Genomic DNA, 18,299 nt, shown 5'->3' with positions numbered 1-18,299 from the left:
GCGTAATATGAAGCTGATCTTAACTTTCATTTACACATCACAAAGAAAGAGAAAATCAGTGTTAATGATAAATAAAAATACGCATAAATAAGCATTGAATGTCATCCACATCTACCATTCTCTATCAAAATAAAAAAGTAATAAAAGATTATTTCTAATACCCTCCTTGTGCTCTGTAGGCCTTCGTATTTCTAAGGAGGGCCTACTAGTGTTGATATGAAATAATATAAATTATTATTTCGATTAATATTCACAGCTTTCAAGGCGAACCTCGAAAAAACTGTCTGATCCACATCCAATAAACAATTCCAATTAACTGAAGTGAAATTGACACTCGCGTTTCTGACTTCCGGTTTTAAAAAATATCATCATTATAAGGGGCAGCACGGTGGCGTAGTGGTTAGCGCTGTCGCCTCACAGCAAGAAGGTCCGGGTTCGAGCCCCGTGGCCGACGAGGGCCTTTCTGTGTGGAGTTTGCATGTTCTCCCCGTGTCCGCGTGGGTTTCCTCCGGGTGCTCCGGTTTCCCCCACAGTCCAAAGACATGCAGGTTAGGTTAACTGGTGACTCTAAATTGACCATAGGTGTGAATGTGAGTGTGAATGGTTGTCTGTGTCTATTGGCCCTTTTCCACTACCCTTTTTCAGCTCACTTCAGCTCGCTTCAGCTCACTTCAGCCCGACACGGCTCGCGTTTCGACTACCAAAAACCAGCACGACTCAGCTCGTTTCAGCCCTGCTTAGCCCCTAAAACTCGCACGGTTTTGGAGTGGGGCTGAAGCGAGCCAAGCCATGCCGAGTGAGGCTGGGGGCATGAGCAGACACTCCCCTGTGCACTGATTGGTGAGGAGGAGTGTCCTCACATGCCCACACACGCCCCGCGAGCGCGCTGGGATCTGTAAACATCGCAAACCCGGAAGGAGAATAATTACGAATTACAAGAATTTCTGAAGCCTTATGCGCCTCGCCTCATCTATACGCTCTTGCCAGTATCTGTCCGCGTTGTCGGTGACAACAAGCCACAGCACCAAGACCAGCAACACTAACGACTCCATGTCCTCCATGTTTATTGTTGACTATTCGGGTCGTGAGACTACCGCTTAAAAGCTCACTGATGTCACTGTTTGCGCTGCTTAACGACATCACCTGACGTCCACCCACTTTCGCTAACTCCACCCAATGTGTCCACCCACTTCCAGCCAGCACGGTTCAGCGCGGTTGTAGTCGAAATGCAACTCCAACAGCCCTGCTCAGCCCGACTCAGCACGGCACGGCTCAGCCCGACTCAGCCGCGTTTGTAGTGGGAAAGCGGCATATGTGTCAGCCCTGTGATGGCCTGGCAACTTGTCCAGGGTGTACCCCGCCTTTCACCCGTAGTCAGCTGGGATAGGCTCCAGCTTGCCTGCGACCCTGTAGAAGGATAAAGCGGCTAGAGGAGATGAGATGAGATCATCATTATGACCACTAAGCTCTCAATATTTTTCATCAAAACAACTATTGTTATATTCTAAAATAGTTATTTATTTACATGAATCAGTTTGATTTGGAAAAATAAGTCATTAAAGCTATGAAAACTCACTTCAAAGTCTCCCATGAAACATAACGTCAAAACTAGCAGACGGAAAATTTTGCTGAATACTTCATTAGATACAGCGAGAGCGAGAGAACAGCTTGATAAAAGTTATCTGACTGATCTTCATGAGTACTCCAGTCGGAAACCGATCAGAAGAGAGAGAGCCTGACCGCTTTCCCGTGACTCAAAAGGAACCGGCAGTTTCCCGACATCACGCGAGCAGTGAGTGAACTCTGTTGTACCGACTTCAACCTGCCGTTACTCCCAAAGTGTTGAACAGAACTTAACGAGATAAATTTCTTTGGAAAGCAGAGATTATAAGCTTTTTAATGATAGTATTCATCAGGCTTGTAGTACTCGAGTCCAACTCCTGCCCTAATTTTAAGGACTCGTGACTTGACTTGGACTTGAGCACTGGAGACAAAGACTTGGATTTTTTCTTTATTTTTTTGTAACATACCATAATAATTTGGCGTAAGATATTTATATCTACATTAAATTTGTACTAATTTCGTATAAGAGTGTCAGACTTGCATGCCTTGGCGCGTGCATCAGATAGACCAAGTGGACTCTCGCGTGCACTGTAAACGACTCGCACCTGCACAGGATTAAGGCGCAATCAGCGCGCCAATATAAAAACTGTGAAAACACACTTACTTTGCGAAGTATTGAGTTGCGTTGCTGATACATTACTGAGCCTTATTTCCTTGTTTGGTTTCCTGATCCCTGATTTCCTGTTTCTCGTCTTTGATTCTGCCGAGTCTACGATAGCCTGTTTGTGCCTCGCTCGACCTATTGCCTGTTTCACTGTTTTACGATTTTGCCTGCCATTCTGGATTGTTTACCCTCTTTACTTGTATTAATAAACACACCTTCTGCACTTACATCCGTCTCCCAACCATCTCTGACAGAATACTTCACACTCCCTGACAAAGAGAAGCACATTCACCTGTTCATACGTCATGTTCAGGAACAAATTAATGTCAATGGCGCTGAAACAGCCACCGTCAAATGGTGCGGTTCGAGTCTTGGACTCGACTCGACTTGGATCAATAGTGGACTCGACTCGAAAAAATTTTTAATGACTTTGACTTGACTCGGGCTTGAACACTGGAGACTCAACACTTGGACTCGAGGTTTAGTGACTCGACTACAACACTGGTATTCGTGACAGAAAATATTCAAGAGTTAAGCAATGACAGATTTGGAAACTTAGATGAGCATCTGCATGCACAATTTTCACACTACAGCCAGTGTCTAATATGCCTATTTTTAGTATTCACTCCTTCTCACTTAGATTGGAAAAATTTGGCCAGCACACTTATTTTTTTTACTCTGTGGTTCTACCTTAATGGTATCCCCTGTGCATGCACATATGCGCGCACACACACACACGTCATTATACATTTCAGCAGGTCTTTTTCTACAAAATGTTAAAGTAACTGGAAAAATGTGCTGGATGCTTGGGGCCATCTGATGATCCCAATTCTAGACTTATCGTAGGTAAGTAAAATGGCTAATTTACCTTTGCTGTCTTTTTCCTCTTTTCGATCTAACCACAGTTGTAAACCAGTGAAGCAGACATAGTTAAAGGCCAAATGTGTTCAACTGAGCCAGAGATCCAAATCAAACACTGGTTAGTTTGAGTACACAAGGCATATCCCATACTCACATGCGGACTTTGTGTCGTGCAATGACGAAGGACACTTTGCGGCTCCAGGGGTTGACAAAGCTGGACCAGCTGGTGTCTATGGTGACGTACTCTCCATTTCGAGCACAGAAACGGATGGACGAGTGGTCAAACGGCTGACCAGCGTACTGCAAGACTACAGAAAAATTATTGATTGACCATGTTGAAAATTATATATATATATATATATATATATATATATATATATATATATATAGTATAGCCATACTGTAAACTTAAAATACATCATGATGTCTTATAATCAGCACATAATACTCTATTATAATATAGCACAGGCAAATATTTTAACCTAAAGTACTATCTTTACAGGATAAAATGTAATGCATAAATTACAGAAGTGGGAGTGTCTTTAATATATGTTTGCATGCATAACATGTATACCTCATATATTTAATACAAACCAGTTATGTTTACTACAGTTGTACGTAACTGCTTGTTATCGTTCTCATGGTCATGTAACATGTAAGCATGCTGTACGTGTGCCAGGAACTCAATAACTTGATGAAGAACCACGGAGGCATCACTTCTCTGACAAAACCTTTTAAACAGCGTCTATAAATTCTTGTTCTGTTTGAACGTCAGCCAATATTTGCTTTTGACTTGGTTTTGGCCAGAGATGATCAAAAAGAGTGGGCACTCACTGAACTGTCTCTACATTGAAGAAATAATACACAGTGTCTTTTTATATACAATGGAAGTTTTAGGCATTTTAATCAGCTAGTGGTGTCAGACGTTTAGACACCGGTGACACCACTTTGTGTTATTTCTACAGGCTATTTTACTGCAGGTAAAAGAAGATGCAGTCTTTACAGATTCAAGAATGTGCAGTCAGTAAAGATGACCGACATGATGGATTCGAGAATAACATTGGTAGTAATTATGTCCCCCCACTTCCCTATAGAAAACTAATCCAGTCAGAATAGGGTTTAAGCAGTGCAAACTGATGGTATAAGACTCACTCTTCCTGTGAATGCTGAGCATCAGTGGCCTATCATTTGGGTGCAGGTGCAGAAGTACTGGTGTCCCAATCAGATCTTGGGGTAGATATCCGAGCAATGGGACAGCCCTGAAATGCAAACAAAAATATTATTCACTTTGAGTCGTTCCGTAATCAAAGACCCTGGCTGTTCAATTTATGTGCAAGTTTTGAATAAAAGCTCTTCATGCGTTCTAACCAAAAGGAACACAACTTCAACAAGTGTCTCATTATTTACAGAAGAGGAAGAGCTCTTGATGAAATTATAGTGTACTCAGTGGCCTTGTGGCTCAAAAGTCTGGATCTACTATCTGAAATGAATTTTATTTCAATGTCAGACTCACACCGAAGCAAGTAATTTCTTAACTATTTGAGAAATTCAAATATGAAACAAGAAATAAACTTAGACTTTTGTATTTGGAGAAACAGGCAAAAAAGAAAGAGACAAATGTAAACCCTGACCTTTCATCGACATCCTGAAAAACACAGCTTGGTGTGTGTGTGGTGGTGAAGATGCGTTTGTCCGTGGGGATCCTTGGAGCTGTGAAATAAACATCTAGAGGTTAATACTAGCAATACTGGACACTGACGCATTTCCATTATTCAAAGCCATTTGGCATAGAGGTTCGTCTTACTATTATATTTCGTGTGCAAAACACCTAATGGCTCTTGCTTTTAATTAACGGAAGTCTTCCTTATTCGTCCGTGATTATCCAGCAGCAGATTTCACACTATGGGGCATTGTGTGACGGTGCTGTTCAAGTTCTGAATAATCAGTGTGTAATGGGTAAACCAATTGTTTTCTTTCAATAATACTGTAAAAATCTTTTGTGTATGTGAAATTGGAAAATAGAAAAAAACATAGAAGAAAACAGGAAATCACAGAGTTAGCCTGTGTGCATTAAAATAAATTACTTGAAGGGAAAAATTACCAGAGGAAAATGAGGTTGTTGACAAAAATCACCATAACCTAATATGTCTGTGAAGGTTCTCAGTCATCCAGGTCATTGTAAACCGTAGGTGCTAAAGAAGGCAACTGGACTTGCTTGAAATTCTTGAAGACGTTTCACCTCTTATCCGAAAGGCTTATTCAGTTCTGACTGTCTAGTGGGGAGTTCCAGGAATCTATCCTCTAGTGGACCAAAAGCAAACCTGAGGAGAGCTGTTGAGGTCGCTTGGGTCGTTGACACTCTCAGCCATCCTGTAGGTGTTAGGTTCCCTGGAGGCCGGGTGTGAATGGTGTTAGCAGCCTAGAGGGTCGTTAGGGTGGTCTGTGGGTTGTTGGCTTTCTCTGCCATCATGTGAGTCATTGAAGTCTCTGCAGTCTATCTTCATCTCAGTAACAAAGGACACTCATTTCAGGACTGCATTCTAGCCAGAGAAGACCAGTGGTTTGAAAAAGGAGTACAAGACACCATCTTCATGAACCTGGAACAACCATCACTGAATAGAGGAGGTGATCTGAGACACCACTTACCAGCCACCGACAATGCAGTCTTTGGCACACTTCCCAGAAAACTGAATACACATCTACACCAAGATTCAGCTGACTTCAATGACTCACATGATGGCAGAGAGAGCCAACGCCCCTCTAGGCTGCTAACACAGTTCACACCCGACCTCCAGGGACCCTAACACCTACAGGATGACTGATGCCCCTTTTCCACCAAAGCAGTTCCAGGGCTGGTTCGGGGCCAGTGCTTAGTTTGGAACCGGGTTTTCTGTTTCCACTGACAAAGAACTGGCTCTGGGGCCAGAAAAACCGGTTCCAGGCTAGCACCAACTCTCTGCTGGGCCAGAGGAAAGAACCGCTTACGTCAGCAGGGGGGCGGAGTTGTTAAGACCAAAAACAATAACAAGACCGCGAAAGATCGCCATTTTTAAGCGACGAGAAGCAGCAGCTGTACAAACGCGAAGTCATCCATTATTATTATTATTGTTGTTGCTGCTGCTTCTTCCGTGTTGTTTTTGCTTCGATATTCGCACCAAGGTTTATGCAAACGTAGCGACGTAACTGACGTATACAGCGACGTAATTACGTATACAACGACGTAACTGACGTGTCTTCTGTTAGCACCGCGAGCGATGGAAAAGCAAACTGGTTCTCAGCTGGCTCGCAAGTTGAACGAGTTGTGAACCAGCACCAGCACTGGCTCCGAACCAGCCCTGGAACTGATTTGGTGGAAAAGGGGTAGTAGAGGGTCAATGACCCATGTGACCTCAACGACTCTCCATAGGTTTGCTTTTGGTCCACCAGAGGATAAATACCTGGAACTCCTCACTAGTCAGACACAACTGAAGAAGCCTTTCAGATGAGAGGTGAAATGTCTTCAAGAATTTCAAACAAGTCCAGTTGCCTTCTTTAGCACCTACGGTTCACTGTTAGCTAAATATGGCATATGAGACAATTTTAAAGTAGTGTTTTCCCTTTTTCACACATCATTCTTGAAATCTCAGTACCATTTTGTGACCAGAATTTGTGTCATGCTGATATTAAGGTACATTTATCAAGTTGGATACGAACGGATTTTTTCATAAATCGTTTGCGTGAGCATTGACACAAGAAATCTGGCTTTCAAGAAAATTGCATAATTTCGGAAAAAACATCTGCATCTTCTTTTTGTAGCTCGTGCTCCTGAGTATGTGCAAATTTACACTTAAGAAGACTAACTAAAGTAATCCTCGACTGATGGGCTTCAAATCATGATGAGTTACTGTGTTTTTATATACAGATTATGCCATCAAGTTTCAATAGCTTATGTTTCATATAAACACAAATTTACTAAAAAGTTTATGTACTGTTTCATATTTGATTTTTAATCAAATAAAAAAGCAAGCCAACATAAATCCACAAATTAAGACAAATAAGACCAGTCATTCAACTAGGAAGAAATGCAGCCGTATAAAAGGAGGATGTGCTGCAAAGGTTTGGCATACAAGTTAGTGGACATGGTGGAGGGATGACCTCCTGTAACAGACTACCTGTTTTGGTTTACTGTACATTAATAATTACCAATACCAGCTGTTGTTAGAATCTTTTACTGACGTAATTGTTAGTATAATAGTAATTCCTGTCAAGTTGTAACTCAGGCAAAGATAAAATAATTGTTTTTGTTCCAATTTGGCAATTGCCTACCGAATACCGACCTCCCAAAAGCACAATGTGGCACAGAGATATGTCGCTTAGTGTAGATAACTGTAGTGGGAAGTAGTCATTCGACTGCAGCCAGTGCACCAGAACAGTGCTAGTTTAGATCTACTCTACTTATTTTATTGCCTGAAAGCTAAAATAAAACATTTTCCCAGCTACCTACCCACTGTTCAAGCCTGTGTTTGTCACTGTTTTCAAGCATTTTCAACACTCTGGAGTAATGGAGTATGTGTACAATAGAGTGTGCCATCTGTCTGCCACACTGTAAAAAAAAATTAGTCAAGCCAACTTAAAAATGTAATGCAACCTGCTGCCAAAGGATTTTGAGTAAACTCAACTCCGGGCCAAATAGTTGTGCTGACTTGCTCTTTTAAGTCGACACAGATGAGTATTTTATGTTGACCTTACTTTATTTAGCAAGTTCAGTGCATTCAAATTGTGATGTTGAAATAAATTGAAATAATCATTCCTTGGAAAAGCAAGTTGGCACAAAAAACATTAAGTTATCCTAAATTATTCTTTTTTTGGGCTTTTTCCACCTTTATCGAATAGGACAGTGTAGAGACAGGAAATGAGTGGGAGAAAGACGGGGAGGGATCAGGAAATGATCTCGGGTCGGAATCGAACCCGGGTCCCCAGATTTATGGTATGGCACCTGAGCCACAACGCCCCAAAATGTTCTTTTAAGTTCACATAGAAGAGTATTTTATGTTGAGTTGACTTGACTTGCCTTTAGAAGTTCAGTCCAACAAATTGTTTAGTTGAAATAAATTGAAATAATAATGCCAATTAACTTAGAAGAGCAAGTTGGCACATCATGGTTCTAAGTTGAGTTTACTCAAAATCCTTTGGCAGCAGGTTGCGTTACATTTTTAAGTTGGCTTGACTATTTTTTTTTTTTTTACAATGATTTAGGCTACATCCACACGACAACGGCAACGAGATTTTATTTTTAAAAAAAAATATCGCGTCCACATGGGCAACAGATCAGTAAAATATCAGGTACATATGGCAACGCAACGCTTGCTGAAAACGATGCAATACACATGCCACACCTCTATGTGCACTGTAAGACGGTCCCAGTGGAGACACCAGAACAATAGAAGAAGTAGGACGCATGCGCATAAACCCCTTCTTCTACCCGGCACTCAGGAACAAACACACAACAACAAGAAGATGGCTGCGACTACGCGAGGAAATCGTGCCTTCTGTGTGTACAAATTAGTTTTATTAGTGTGCATAGTTTTATATAACTTAATTTTCTTATTGTGTGTGAACATTTTGAAAAGCATTTTTATATAATTTACTAATAATAACTTTTTATATTGTGTGTGAACATTTTGAAAAGCAGTCTTATCCAATAAAAAAAGAAATTCAAGAAATGGTTCAGTTACTTGTTTATTTAAAAGAAAAGCTGTATACAAAAGTGAATGCAATGCAGTGGTTCAAACAAAACAGCGAGAGTGCTGCTTGTTCTAGTCATGTGGTTGTGACGTCATCGTAAACAAATTCGTTCTACTCATCCAGATGACTTCGCAACGGTGCTGTTGCCAGATTTTTTCACTCTGGAACCCGTTCTCAAAAAATATCATTTTGGGGCACCCAAAACGCCGGTGCCGTGTGGACGCCAGGCCGAAACGATAAACAATTTTATCAGATTCACCTGAATCCGTTGCCGTGTGGACAGCCTCTTAGTGTGCATTACATTTTTTAGTTAACACAAACCTCTCAACACTTAAGTTCTACTTCACTTTGCCTATTATTACACAAACAGAAACAAATACCGACATACAAGGAGGGAATTCCCTGGCCTCTGTTGAGGAAAGCTTAGTCTATACTCCTATACAATGTCTCGTGTCAGTTTCCACGGACTTCTCACGCCACCAGACCATTGAAACTTTCGAACTTGTGAAGTGCGCATGCGCAGTGGCATTGGTTAAGGGGCGTCAATCAGCACTTGAATATACAAGTTCACTTAACTTAATTTTCCAATTCCTATGAACTTGTGGCGAAGGAAAGGCGTCTCAACTATTTTTTTTAGTTACTTGAACAATTAGAAGGGAAATTTGTTCATTCAACTTAGAATCCTTTTTTCACTCAGCAACTTTGCAAGTTACATTTTTTACAGTGCAGACTGCTTTATTTTCACGGAGTCATAGAGAAGAGTGAAATTATTTAGGTATCAGTATTAATTTAAAACCTTTTCAGTATTGTAAAGTACCACAAAGGAATACTGCATTAATACCATAATATTTCTAAATAAACTGCCATGTTATTATGTGATTGGACTTGTCTGTATTTCTTAGGTAGTGATGGAAAATGATGCTTAAAAGTCCAGATGCTGTGTGCGCACTTCCGGTTTATGTAGATTCCCCGATCTACATCGCAATAAAGCGCTGCAGTTCCCGTCTGCTCGATCGTGTCGCTTTGGTGTTTTTTTTTGTTTGTTTGTTTTACGTTTTTATTATCAAAGGCTTATTATTCACAATCGCATTGAGGATGAAAATTATCATAGCTATCTTTGTTTTTCACAGAGTCATAGGGAAGAGTGAATTTATTTAGGTGTCTAAAGAGGTATTACTTTAACCCTCTGGGGTCGAGAGCTTCGCCGGCGAAGCTCAGCAGGTTCAGAATGAGCAGGTCATGTATTTAGATAAATATCTTCACGAGTTTTTATCATACAAGCATGATAAAACATATTGACAGAAACTTTATACTTCACACTTTCCTATGCGCCCACTGCCAAATATTATTAGATTTTTTTAAATGACCTAAATTAGATGAAGCATAAAACTTGCCTCAGTTTACTCAGTCACACCGGAGTCGGAAGGCTGAACACCCACTTACGCATGCCCACACATTTGAGTGGGAAAGAAATCTGCATTTCCAAAACTTTTGTAAATTCTGCAGAAACTTTTCGTTTGGTTTGGCTTATGCAAATATTTGCACACGACTTTACTAAAATATTGATAAATGAGGCCCATTGTATATTAAGAAATAAGAGCTATACCAGTACAAATGCATGTACAACCCTGATTCCAAAAAAGTTGGGACAAAGTACAAATTGTAAATAAAAATGGAATGCAATGGTGTGGAAGTTTCAAAATTCCATATTTTATTCAGAATAGAACATAGATGACATATCAAATGTTTAAATTGAGAAAATGTATCATTTAAAGAGAAAAATTAGGTGATTTTAAATTTCATGACAGCAACACATCTCAAAAAAGTTGGGACAAGGCCATGTTTACCACTGTGAGACATCCCCTTTTCTCTTTACAACAGTCTGTAAACGTCTGGGGACTGAGGAGTACCCAGACCCTTCTTCTACGCAGCCATGATGCTGTAATTGATGCAGTATGTGGTTTGGCATTGTCGTGTTGGAAAATGCAAGGTCTTCCCTGAAAGAGACGTCATCTGGATGGGAGCATATGGGCCTTTTCCACTACCCTTTTTCAGCTCACTTCAGCCCAACACGGCTTGCGTTTCGACTACCTCAGAGCGGCGCGACTGGGCTCGCTTCAGCCTTACTCAGCACCCAAAACTCGCACGGTTTTGGAGTGGGGCTGAAGTGAGCCAAACCGAGCCGAGTGGGGCTAGGGGCGTGAGGAGACACTCCCCTGTGCACTGATTAGTGAGGAGGAGTGTCCTCACATGCCCACACACGCCCCGCGAGCACGCTGGGATCTGTAAACACCGTAAACCCGGAAGAAGAAGAATTACGAATTACGAGAATTTCTGAAGCCTTATGCGCCTCGCCTCATCTATACGCTCTTGCCAGTATCTGTTGGCGTTGTCGGTGACAGCAAGCCACAGCACCAAGACCAGCAACACTAACGACTCCATGTCCTCCATGTTTATTGTTTACTATCCGGGTCGTGAGACTACCGTTTAAAAGGTCACTGATGTCACTGTTTGCGCCGCCTAACGACATCACATGACGTCCACCCACTTTCGCTAACTCCACCCAATGTGTCCACCCACTTCCAGCCAGCACGGTTCAGCGCGGTTGTAGTCGAAATGCAACTCCAACAGCCCCACTCAGCTCGACTCAGCCCAACTCAGCACGGCACGGCTCAGCCCAACTCAGCCGCGTTGGTAGTGGAAAAGCGGCAATATGTTGCTCTAGAACCTGGATATACCTTTCAGCATTGATGGTGTCTTTCCAGATGTGTAAGCTGCCCATGCCACACGCACTAATGCAACCCCATACCATCAGAGATGCAGGCTTCTGAACTGAGCGCTGATAACAACTTGGGTCGTCCTTCTCCTCTTTAGTCCGAATGACACAGCGTCCCTGATTTCCATAAAGAACTTCAAATTTTGAGTCGTCTGACCACAGAACAGTTTTCCACTTTGCCACAGTCCATTTTAAATGAGCCTTGGCCCAGAGAAGACGTCTGCGCTTCTGGATCATGTTTAGATACGGCTTCTTCTTTGAACTATAGAGTTTTAGCTGGCAACGGCGGATGGCACGGTGAATTGTGTTCACAGATAATGTTCTCTGGAAATATTCCTGAGCCCAGTTTGTGATTTCCAATACAGAAGCATGCCTGTATGTGATGCAGTGCCGTCTAAGGGCCAGAAGATCACGGGCACCCAGTATGGTTTTCCGGCCTTGACCCTTACGCACAGAGATTCTTCCAGATCCTCTGAATCTTTTGATGATATTAGGCACTGTAGATGATGATATGTTCAAACTCTTTGCAATTTTACACTGTCGAACTCCTTTCTGATATTGCTCCACTATTTGTCGGCGCAGAATTAGGGGGATTGGTGATCCTCTTCCCATCTTTACTTCTGAGAGCCGCTGCCACTCCAAGATGCTCTTTTTATACCCAGTCATGTTAATGATCTATTGCCAATTGACCTAATGAGTTGCAATTTGGTCCTCCAGCTGTTCCTTTTTTGTACCTTTAACTTTTCCAGCCTCTTATTGCCCCTGTCCTAACTTTTTTGAGATGTGTTGCTGTCATTAAATTTCAAATGAGCCAATATTTGGCATGAAATTTCAAAATGTCTCACTTTTGACATTTGATATGTTGTCTATGTTCTATTGTGAATACAATATCAGTTTTTGAGATTTGTAAATTATTGCATTCCGTTTTTATTTACAATTTGTATTTTCTCCCAACTTTTTTGGAATCGGGGTTGTACTATGTGTTATATCAATTAATAATCCAGTTATTACTGACAGGGATCTTGGTAATAAAAAATTCTACAGCATGTCTCAGTAAGTAAAAGTCACAAATAACGTTTTTACTATCCTACATTTTTGAAATCTGGATGTTTGTTGAGTGTTTGAAAACTTTGTGCATGACTAGTGACCTTCATAGCCAGAATGCACTCTTTCAGCCAGCAGAAGGCAGCAGAACTGGTCTTCAGTGTACTCTGTGTCCTGCACCTTCATTAGGTAAGGAGTCATACGGAATGGGTAGTACTGCAGGTCTCCTTCACACACCTTTCCTCCACTGCAACACAGGTTCAAACAATACAGGCACACATGAGTGTATCCCATAAGGGCCTCTAAGGGATTTGCCAAACAGGCTTTATTTCTAGCCCTTATGGACTTTTCTGTTTTATGGTTATAATCAGGCATGTAACGATTCACACAGTTTACAATTCGATTCGATTCATGATATCGGGTCCACAATTTGATTTTCCCATCTCATCTCATCTCATTATCTCTAGCCGCTTTATCCTTCTACAGGGTCGCAGGCAAGCTGGAGCCTATCCCAGCTGACTACGGGCGAAAGGCGGGGTACACCCTGGACAAGTCGCCAGGTCATCACAGGGCCGACACATAGACACAGACAACCATTCACACTCACATTCACACCTACGGTCAATTTAGAGTCACCAGTTAACCTAACCTGCATGTCTTTGGACTGTGGGGGAAACCGGAGCACCCGGAGGAAACCCACGCGGACACGGGGAGAACATGCAAACTCCACACAGAAAGGCCCTCGCCGGCCACGGGGCTCGAACCCAGGACCTTCTTGCTGTGAGGCGACAGCGCTAACCACTACACCACCGTGCCGCCTGATTTTCCCATGATATACTTAAAAAAAAATGAAATGAAGAAAATTTTATTACCAAAAAAATGCAACATTTATTTTCCTACTCTTTATCAACTTAAATATTCATTTTGTTTAATTAAAAAAAACAACAACTTTTGTTTCATTTTCTTAACAACCAACCAGAATTATTTACCCACATTTTTAAAGGCTGGAGTAAAATATAAAAACATATTCACTAAAATATTCCTTTGATTAAAAATGAAGAAGTTAATAACAAATAGGCCTTTTCTTAATAAACTTTTATGAACATTTAGACTACCTGCATTTTCTTTTCTTTTGTCTGTAAAAATATTTATTGTTAAATTCTTCTTAAATCTATCTGTACAGTCAATCACACAACAGCTTGTTCCCATTTTAGATCTGCTTTTTTTGTGTTTTGGTGGCATTAGAGCTGTGTTACTCCCAACTCGGGTGAAGGCATGTGCATTCTCGCTATTCTAAACAATGCAATTACAGCTGCGAAAAATGAAGAGATTACACAGCCTGATAATAATAACGATTTTTAAAAATTCATCGAATTGAATCATCATAAATTTGTATTGCGATTTATCATTGCACGATATATCGTTACATGCCTAGATATAATATCAAGGACACACACATATAGATGGGTGCACATTTACTTCCAATCTTTACATGTACATCCGGCCTTTAATTTCTTTCAGGGTGTCTGCTAATGATTCAAGTTTTGCACTTTTACTCTCTGCAAACATGGGCGTATAATACAAATAAGCTCTTGACTCAGCACGATATTCGAGGTAATCAAGCTGTGCTTACATCAGCGTGTTGCAAAACCATCCACCACCCGCCATGCATATTGATTTGAGACAAAAATGTGTAGGATGACGCTAATCAATATATCAGTACTACCTGGGTGCCCTGTTTCACACTGATGGCATGTCAACAATCTGTACTTTTCTCTCGACATGATACAAAACGCTGAGCTGGATAACTCAGAAAGCAGGAAATGGTAAAATCAGCTTCTCCTCCCTATCTGTACAAAGTTGGTCAAATACTGCCACATCAAATACAGCAGTATGTCATTTGCCAGCAGGGAAACAAAAAGAGTCACAGTTGAACTTGACTGAACTTGTTCGCAGTGTCAAAGACTGTAAAACCCAAATGGTACGCAATGTCCGAGGTTAAATTACACTACACGGCAAATTTTATGGTGTTAACCCCTTGGCTGCCACCCATAATTAATTGTAATGTGCTGGGCATATAGGACAAAATTAGGTCAAAACTTGGATATTTTGATAATCTTTCTCTAACTTGTTCAGAACTTTATATTTTTAATATTTGTAGAGAAAAAACACTGCTGTAGAGTAAAAATAACTTTAGTAATCAAAAACAACTTCAAAAACGTCCAAAAAACCCCAAGACAACGGGTCTTGTCGATGAGAACCTGTCCATAAACATGAATTACTAGTACTTGAAAACACAATGTATACCAAGGGTCCATGTATTCCAAGTAACTGGGTACCATTTTTATGATGGTCTTTAGTATGACCCGACCGTGAATAGAACTCACGATCGAGAGGCGGACACGCTAACCACTAGGCCAACTCGCGGTAATGTACCACTGTGAAGTAAAAGTAATGTGCCATGTAAGGTATATAAATGGAGGCATTTATGACGAGTAGCGTACGTCATAAGGCACAGTGGTAAAAGATTTCATGACGTACGCGACTCGTCCAAGGGCACTGAAGGGGTTAAATCAACTCAGAGAGTCAATTTTAACACTATGCTGGTGTTTACTTTGTCCCAATCTCTGCAGTGTTAATTTAACACTTCCTAAATACACAATTGACTCCTTCACAGCTAAATCAACTTTTTACAGTGTCATTTCAATTCTATATTTGAACACTTTTGCTTAACACTGGGAAATTCATCTCATCTCATTATCTCTAGCCGCTTTATCCTGTTCTACAGGGTCACAGGCAAGCTGGAGCCTATCCCAGCTGACTACGGGCGAAAGGCGGGGTACACCCTGGACAAGTCGCCAGGTCATCACAGGGCTGACACATAGACACAGACAACCATTCACACTCACATTCACACCTACGGTCAATTTAGAGTCACCAGTTAACCTAACCTGCATGTCTTTGGACTGTGGGGGAAACCGGAGCACCCGGAGGAAACCCACGCGGACACGGGGAGAACATGCAAACTCCGCACAGAAAGGCCCTTGCCGGCCACGGGGCTCGAACCCGGACCTTCTTGCTGTGAAGCGACAGCGTTAACCACTACACCACCGTGCCTCCTGCTGGGAAATTAACTCTGAGAATTTTGCTGTGTATTCTCTCCACAGCAAAACAACTGCAGAAATTAGGCTGATCATCAGCTACCGTATATGCGGCAACAATGTAATTTTGTATTTGTAAAGGACAATGTGAGGGGGCATGTTTAGTAGCGAAATACCAAAACAAATGGTTAAAAGAGATCTGACAGCAAGAGAAAATGTTAAATGCATCCCTGCCTATCGTGTTCAGTTGAATCTCAGTGATCATGGAGCACTAGTTCATGTACTTTCATTTATATTAGGCCAGCATTTTAAAACCTTTTTTTTTTTAAACCTCGAGTACATGAACAATGAACATAATATTTTCTTTACTCGACAATGTGAAGTAACAATTTCCCTGTACAGCAATGGTATGTGTTTTTTATTTACCAAAAAAAGAAAAAAAAAAACCCTGCTTAACGAATTACATCAATCTGTGTCGGAAAGATCACATCAGTTGAATCAAGTAAAACATATGCTTGTGTATGAGGCACATACAGAGACACACAGACATCCAGATGCATACACATAAGTATATACAGGACCAGTCAAAAATTTGGACACACCTACTCATTCATAGGGTTTTCTGTATTTTGACTATTTTCTATATTGTAGAACAACACTGAAGGCATCAAAACTATAAAATAACATATATGGAACATATATTGAATTATGTGATAAACAAAAAAAGTAAAAAAAAAATCAAAAACCAAAACATGTTTCACACTTTAGATTCTTCAAAGTAGCCAGCGTTTACCTTGATGACGCTTTGCACACTATTGTCATTATCTTACCCAGCTTCATGAGGTAGTCACCTGGAATGCTTTTCAATTAATAGCTGTGCCTCGTCAAAAGTTAATTAGCGCAATTTCTTGCCTTCTCCATGCATTTGAGATCAAACAGTAAATAGTAAATAATAAAAAATACAGTAAATAGCCCTATTCAACAACTGTAGTAATCCATATTATATCAAGAACCGCTCAACTAACTAAAGAGAAACGACATCCATCATTACTTTAAGACATGAAGTGTGTTTTATATGGAAGCCGCGAGAGGCCCTTCATATAATCTTTTTTTATTCACCTTGTTATCCTGAGATAACGACATAATTAATTCAGGATGTCGAGAAAACAACACAACTAATTCGAGATCTCGAGAAAACAAAACCGTTATTTCGAGATAACGACATAATTAATTCAGGATCTCGAGAAAACAACACAACTAATTCAAGATCTCGAGAAAACAAAACCGTTATTCCGAGATAACTACATAATTAATTCAGGATGTCGAGAAAACAAAACCGTTACTCCGAGATAACGACATAATTAATTCAGGATGTCGAGAAAACAACACAACTAATTCGAGATCTTGAGAAAACAAAACCGTTATTCCGAGATAACGACATAATTAATTCAGGATCTCGAGAAAACAACACAACTAATTCGAGATCTCGAGAAAACAAGACAATTATTCCGTGATCTCGAAAAAACAAAACAATTATTTCATGATCTCGAGAAAACAGCTGAGATTTCTAGCAGTCTTCTGCGGAGGTGCCGCGGACTAATTTTGAAATTATCCCTTATTAAAATACTTAATGCAATCTCTCCCTGTGTCAACCCCTGATCAAAATATTGCCTTATTAGGTGATCGATTATTCCAGACATTCTAATGACCAAAGTTGTGTCTATACAGAATGAGAAATAGCCCCAAAGTCAGCATATCACAAGTCTCTTGGTGTACCTGAATGAACCATTTCTCAGCTGTTTACTCGAGATCATGGAATAATTGTTCTGTTTTCTCGAGATCTCGAAATAACGGTTTTCTTTTCTCGAGATCTCGAAATAACGGTTTTGTTTTCTCGAGATCTCGAATTAGTTGTGTTGTTTCCTCGAGATCCTGAATTAATTATGTCGTTATCTCAGGATAACAAGGTGAATAAAAAAAAGGATTATATGAAGGGCCTCTCTCGGCTTCCGTAGTTTTAATTAATAAAAAAACCCCCAATGAATTAGAAGGTGTGTCCAAACTTTTTAGTGGTACTGTATGTATGCTCACCTGATGCGGCAGAAGAATGACTTTTCCTGCATGCAGTCAGAAGGTGAAGATTCTTGACAGGGAAACAAAAAAACATGAAATGTTTGTTACTACAGAGAGGTAATTGTGACTGCTCCTGTTCAGAACACATTAAACCACAGTACTGCTGAATTCTTGAATCCTATTGAACAGAAGGTGTTGATTCATTTTCGATAACAGCAAGGCTCTCACAGTCATGAGAGCTGTAATTCAAATCACATGTTTATATTAATGTGCTTATTTCATCACTTCTATAATAACTCATTCACAGGGTCTTGTATGACGTACACGCCACATAATCAAAGGCTAATAATAAACAGATTAAAAAAAGGTGTTGTTATTGAACAAACGTATACTTGTTGATATTGTGTAGCTTCTTTTAGAATATGTAAGGATTATTTAACATTTATGGAATTAATCTCGAGTTTCATCGCTTTATTACGTTCAGTACGTTTTC

The 18,299-nt window shown here is 40.5% G+C and overlaps 1 protein-coding gene across 1 annotated transcript in view; it reads right to left on the bottom strand.

Moving 5' to 3' along the window:
• The window catches only part of per2 (period circadian clock 2), a 120,991-nt gene that overhangs the window by 39,551 nt on the left and 63,141 nt on the right, over positions 1-18,299 (bottom strand). The window contains exons 7-11 of the mRNA XM_060906088.1: positions 17,825-17,876; positions 12,737-12,879; positions 4,720-4,798; positions 4,241-4,347; positions 3,243-3,396 (exon numbers count right to left, since the gene is read on the bottom strand). Of these exons, the coding sequence (XP_060762071.1) occupies positions 3,243-3,396; positions 4,241-4,347; positions 4,720-4,798; positions 12,737-12,879; positions 17,825-17,876 (535 nt within the window). The remainder of the gene's footprint in view (positions 1-3,242; positions 3,397-4,240; positions 4,348-4,719; positions 4,799-12,736; positions 12,880-17,824; positions 17,877-18,299) is intronic.

The sequence above is a fragment of the Neoarius graeffei genome, chromosome 23 (genome assembly GCF_027579695.1).
Source record: "Neoarius graeffei isolate fNeoGra1 chromosome 23, fNeoGra1.pri, whole genome shotgun sequence".
NCBI lineage: Eukaryota > Metazoa > Chordata > Actinopteri > Siluriformes > Ariidae > Neoarius > Neoarius graeffei.
This window is presented reverse-complemented; position numbering and strand designations above follow the sequence as displayed.